Consider the following 6,282-nt stretch of genomic DNA (forward strand, 5'->3'; position numbering starts at 1 on the left):
CTTGGAGCAAAAATTCTGGCAATTTTACTATCAGTTTCGCACTCCGAATTCGAAAAATGACAATGATAGGCTACCGAGTAATTTCTACTCCGAATTCGGAAGATGACAATGATATTCATGTATTTTGGTTAATATAGGCTACCGAGTAATTTGTGACTCGGATATGCGTACTTCTACTACGACTACTAATGTAGTATATCATGAAATTTTTCAATTTTTAGAATAACTTACATATGTTAAAGTTGATTATTAGATTATATTTCTTTTATTCGGATGTAAAGTTTTTTATATATGCAATTTTTATTTACAAGAGTAGATTACGTTATTTCCTTATAAACCAGTGCATGTGAACACGTGTTTGTAACAAATTTAAACATTAATTATGTACATCGTTGATTTAGACCAACTAGATAATTACAATATAAATGCAAAAACAAATATACATCGAAAAACATTAATACCGGCCCAAATACATACCCGTGCAATTTTGCACGGGTTTAAAACTAGTGGAGTTGGAACCTTGGGGAGAAAAATAGGTATGAGATTCAAGGGGTTGGAATGAAGTTAAAATCCATCAGTATCTAACTCCATTCCAAAATGCTCCAACCAAACATTGGAATGGCTTCAATCCATTCCAATCCATTCCAAAAGCTCCAACCATAACACCCCCAATATATTAACACGGAAATGGAGGGAGTAAAAAATAAGTACACAAGGGTAAGAGTGCAAGACTTTGAACATTCAACTCTCTACACCAGAGCAATCGTTGAGGCGTTGAGGACAGAGTAGTAAATTACCATTGCCGTTACTCCAAGTACTTTGTACGAGTATAATACAACTTAGAAAAAACATGATGTTTAAGGTAATCACTAGGGGATCTTGTCAGATGCCCAATACCCGTAACCAGAACTAATTTTTCCAGTCCCAAAAATTTCCAAACCCAGATTACCCGTTCTGATTCCATTTGCAATTTTGAAAACCAGTGTCAAGTCCAGAACAACAATGTTGGTCAATTGATGAAACAATGGAAGTACGGCTTGAACAAAATTCATTAAATCATGAAACCAAAAACCTCAGGACTAATTTCAGAATTCGACTTCTACGAGGTGGTCCGGTCCATGTAAAGATCAGTTTCAGTAGAGATGGTTTTTGGTTCAAGGGGATAAAAATTCTGATAGAAATCATAATACATCTCTGCACTTCAAAAGTAGATTGACGGAAACAGCAACATAAAACTAAAGGACATTATTATTATGTCGTTGAAGATAACTCAAGGACTCACGGACAGGTCTTTTGCTGTTCAAGTCGAGTTTTGCTTTGGCTTCAATAACCCTCTTTGCGAATGATGGCAAACAAAAAGCCGCTGAACAGGTCTTTTGCTGTTCAAGTCGACTTTGCTTTGGCTTCAATAACCCTCTTTGCGAATGATGGCAAACAAAAAGCCGCTGAATGGATCTGAGGAACACAATTGAGAACTGATGGTGAATAAAGAAACCTTAATACTTCAATAAAACTGCCTTCCAGTGATGTTAAGGTAAAACCATATATTTCTCTGATAATAACTTCTAGATCAGGGAATAACCAGTTCCATAAGTAAATGGTTTGCCACTATTTTATTTTATTGTAGCGCGGTTTTCAAGAGACTTACGAAACGACTTAATATTGTAAAAAGGAAAAGGGTATCAGAAAACTACCTCCGCATTGTAGAATTTCAAAGGCCGCTTTTCGTCCTCCGTTTTATCGATGGGGTTCACTGGATTCTTAAAATCGACTGCCGGACCCTCAGTTGAGCAAACCATAAAGCCAATCACGCCACTGAAATATGCACAATAACTCCATTTTAGGTTATTTTAGACTTGACAATAGTTTCTGGTTCGAAACTCTTAGCTGTGTTAAGCAAAAGCACATATCTCAGTTCATAGATGGGAATTATTGTACTAAAAACCATCTTTATCAATTATGCAAGTATCAAAGAGGGCGGACCTATGATCCGCAGATCTAGCGATAAGTATGTGACATGGACGCGTGTTCGATTGTAAGACTAAAATGACATGAATTCCTCGTTTTAATTAAAATAAAGAGGTTAAAAATGTTATATTCATCTCCAAATGTCATTTGCTGGACATGGGTATGCAAGGAAATATGAAGAGTCAAGAGTACAAGACTACAAGGGATAAGAGGGGACGTGCCTAGGGTATGTTGGAACTGTAGTCCATGCATAGTTAACCGAGCCCTTGAAAATCTCGTGGCAGCTAGAAACAATATTTTCGATTATATGCATGTGAAGCCATATACTTTCAGCTTGGGTGCAAACAACTCCTCCTGGTCGAAGAGCCTTTGCAACGGACTCGAAAAAGGGCTTTTCAAAAAGCTCCTTTGCAGGGCCTATCGAGCAACAAATGTAAGATTTAAAAATAGAACAATGATAGAGAATCATATCTTTTCTTGTAGAAGAAAAGTTTACCTATTGGATCAGACGAATCAACAATGACAGTATCATAACTCCCCTCTGGCGCTACCTTCAAGAATGCAACTCCTGAGATTTTCAAACAATATAGTTAACCAACAACAGTCGCAAGCAAGGTGAGACACTGAGATCATATAAGGGAGAAAGAAGAGAAGAACCGAGCAATGGCTTCTCAGCAAATACATTACTTGGACAAGGAACATGGGTACATATCCTAGTGTCAGAATCGAGATGGTTTGAAAATCTCCAAAAATATGAGATTTTAACAGAACTTTGACACACAAGTCTCAATATCATCAAAAACCATACTACATGAACCGTTGTGCTTATTTTTTCCATATATTTCTCAGTTTGGAAAAGTGTTGGATAGAGATTCCATATCTATATCCTTGCAAGTCGGATCTGATAAGCATATGGCCTACCCCTGGAAGTGAAGAGTCGAAATAATGTAACATACGCACAAGTTCTGAAATAAGAGCATGGGATTCAAGCCATACCATCACCGATATGCAAATTTACTCGAGGATCGTCATATCCAACAGCTACCTCGGGGAAAAACTCCTTCGAAACCTGGATGAGTTTGATTAAATTTAAAATATCCACCTATCAGTTAAAAGATAATAATTCAAATTCGAAAAAGAATGATAGACCTCTAGTCACAAGGGGTAAAAAATAAATAACAACTATGTCAGCTAAGACGTAGAAAAGCTTATCATCAATTATCTATATGCAAAAGATGAATATTTAGTCTCTCCACAGAAAAACAGATCCAGAATCATGTTACTCACCGTTACAACCATTTCATCAATTTCACATATATCAATATGCTCCACTGATGAATGACGGGCTACTTCCCGCAAAACACCCCCATCACCTCCTCCAATAACCAGAACCTACAAAATAGATAAGGTATGAGAATAGTATGCATTCACCAAAATAGGAAAGGAACGTATACCAGCCTCAAAAACGCCTTTGCCCTAGGAAGGTTGCCAAGACAGAAATAAGCAAGATTATGACAATGGAAGAGAGAACGCTCTCCACAGAGTGTGTCAGTCACACTTCATAGTCGAAAAAGATCCAAGGAAAGTTCATCGGAGACTATAAAGAGACAAAACAAGGAAGCTAGAGAGAGGGGACCTTTTTGGGGTTTGGAATAGAGCAAAGTGGAAGGTGGCTGATCATCTCTTGGTATGCACACTCATCCCTCTCAGTCAGTTGGATCACGCCATCCAAAATAAGAACTTTACCATATGTTGATGACTGCAACGCAGAAGATCTAGTTATGCTAAAAAAGATTACATGGCATAAACACTTTGAAGAGCTTAATTAATACGAAGAATGATGAGTTTCGCTTCGCTGAACCTGAAAAACAATGACATCCTGATACTTTGACTTCCCTTGGAACAGGATCTTCTCCACTTTCAGGGAATGTGCTTCTCCTTTTGGAAATGACATTGATGAGTGTTAGTACAAGCTCAGAAGAGAAAACAACCCGCTAAAGAGTACACAAATTAAAAAGTTGCAAAACTAATTCTAATGTTAATCTCAAAAGAAGCAACGTTGAATACATAGCATGATATTGCACAAAAACTCTCATTGAGCAAAACATCCTCCACAGTAGGGGTATAAACGAGCCGAGCTCGAACTCACCTATGATCGAGCTCGGCTCATATTGTAAAAGTCGAGCCCGAGCCCAAACTCTTGAAATCAAGGCTCGGGATTGGCTCATGATATTTTACAATCCCGAGCTCGAGCTTTGTTCGAGTACCATTTTTCCGAGCATTATTTTAAATCTAACGTAATTTTTCAATTAAATATTTCATTTTAAGCTAGAATTTTTTCCGTTTATTAGTTTGGAATAAGATTTTTCATGTTATTTTCTTTTCCAAGTTAATATTATGATTATTTATCGTAAAACAGATATATTTTAAGTAAACATTATTGATAAAAAGTAACTAATTTAAAAAATAATGAGCTTAAACAAGCTTCCGAGCCGAGCCTCAGTGTGCTCGGGCTCGGCTCGGACCGATCTAGAGCCGAGCTTTGACCGAGCCGATTCCAAGGGCTTGTCGAGCGGGCTCAGCTCATTTACAGCCCTACTCCACAGTACTACCATCTACTATCTACTGAGAGGACAATCCAAAGTAGCTACTTGGCATTAAGCAGGCAGCTAGAATAGGATCAAAAATAAGATTTATCAAACATTGACCACATATCCATTATAAGCATGTACCCCAAAAACAATTAGGATAATGCCGTAGTCCACAATAATTTGGAATTCGCTAACATTACGTTGGAGTTGGCTAACATGTAATATGGTGAAACTGTTGCCAGAAGCAGGTAAAACAAACAAAATAAGCCAGTAAGGAAATGGGTCGCAAAAAAAAGACGGAAAATAATAAGAGAACAATGAAAAAAGTGAGAAACATGATTAGTAACTAAATATGTAGAAACTCCAATATAAGTATAGTGTAGAAGAGAAAAAAGCTATTTGAACCAACAATTGATAAATGAATAGCACAAAAATCAATAAGATGTTAAAACTTAAAAGAGATGATAGCAAAATGATTACACAATTGTGAGACCAGCGAGATTACACACAAGGAACAATGATTACCATTTCACACACACACCGCCCCATATTAAAAACCATTTTTTATTTAAGAAAAATAAAGGGGGCAAAAGGTGCTCATATCACAAAGCAAAAATCCAATAATTGCAATAATAACATAGCAAAAGTGAAAATCAAAACCCAAGATATTAGCTTTAATCTATAAGCAGTATACCCAGTCAACCCAGATGATATTTACAAAATTAAAGCATCAAGATTGATGAAAATATGGCAGTCACATTTACCAAACAATAAGTCTCCTTTAAGAGAGATATATAGCCTACAACACTAACCATCATGTCTAAATCACTTAAGAACACAAATTTTATCCATAAAACCTGAAAATCTATGCTAATAAAGTTGTTCAGTATATCAATAATTTTGTTCAAAAAAAAAATGAAAGAAAAAACAAGATCTTGAAGAAGAAAAAACAAACCAGGCCACATAGGACTAATCTCAGAAAACCAGCCAGGAATAATAGCAGAAGGACCATTAGGCTGCTGCGGCTGCTGCTCAGTATCCATTGAAACTCCTCCATTTACTCCATTCTTATTTTCTGCCATTTCTTCTTCACTTGGCCTCTTTACTGGCAATTCACTTCCTGAAATAATACCCTCTTCAGACATTTTGTTATTAAATAAATACACTTTGATTTGATGATATTTTGTTTAGGTATCAATATCAGAATCAATAACAACGCACTATTTTGCCCTTCTCAATAACTAAAATGTAAGATTAACTTTACGATTTCAATAATGAAATCAATCCCAAGATACAATATAGACTTAAATTAATTCAACTTTAATACAATCAATAGACGAAATAAAGGACTAACCTTGGTCCATGTCTTACAGACGCAATCAATTCAATAATAAGAAGTATAGCAGATTGATTCTCCTCCTTAACCCTTTCCTTTTATGTTCCTTTGATGATGGAGGAAGAAACTGTGTCTTTCACCCTTTCACTTTATACGTATACTTTTGTTTTGTTTTGTTTTGTCAGATGAATAATGTTATTCTTTTAACTTCCATAATATCTATCTATCTATATTAATAAAGGAAACTTTTTTCGAACGATTATAGAGAGTCCAATTTTTATAAAAGACTTTCAAGTATATGAGATAATCTAAAAAAGTAATATACAAATAATATAAAAATTTTCAATAGAATCTTATCTTATGTAAAAACTAAGACAATTTTATTCT

The 6,282-nt window shown here is 35.7% G+C and overlaps 1 protein-coding gene and 1 long non-coding RNA gene across 3 annotated transcripts; one reads left to right on the forward strand and one right to left on the reverse strand.

The window, feature by feature from the left end:
* Positions 1–986: 986 nt before the first annotated feature.
* Positions 987–6,082, reverse strand: LOC141628360 (spermidine synthase 1-like). Of its 2 annotated transcripts, XM_074441517.1 has the most exons (10): positions 5,914–6,082; positions 5,515–5,679; positions 3,830–3,906; positions 3,605–3,727; positions 3,256–3,360; positions 2,965–3,037; positions 2,465–2,536; positions 2,190–2,385; positions 1,695–1,815; positions 987–1,455 (listed from the first exon to the last, which is right to left on the reverse strand). In XM_074441517.1, exons 1-10 carry the CDS (start codon positions 5,921–5,923, stop codon positions 1,384–1,386), a joined length of 1,014 nt encoding a protein of 337 aa, XP_074297618.1. In that variant the 5' UTR covers positions 5,924–6,082; the 3' UTR covers positions 987–1,383. The 2 variants fall into 2 exon arrangements, with proteins under 2 accessions (XP_074297618.1, XP_074297617.1); XM_074441516.1 differs by lacking the exon at positions 5,914–6,082 and having other exon boundaries at positions 5,515–5,835.
* On the forward strand, positions 1,052–1,795 carry LOC141628362 (uncharacterized). Its single transcript, XR_012537123.1, has 2 exons — positions 1,052–1,288; positions 1,372–1,795. It is a non-coding gene; the product is annotated as an uncharacterized LOC141628362 (long non-coding RNA).
* Positions 6,083–6,282: the final 200 nt, after the last annotated feature.

Source organism: Silene latifolia, chromosome Y (assembly GCF_048544455.1).
Source record: "Silene latifolia isolate original U9 population chromosome Y, ASM4854445v1, whole genome shotgun sequence".
Classification (NCBI taxonomy): domain Eukaryota; kingdom Viridiplantae; phylum Streptophyta; class Magnoliopsida; order Caryophyllales; family Caryophyllaceae; genus Silene; species Silene latifolia.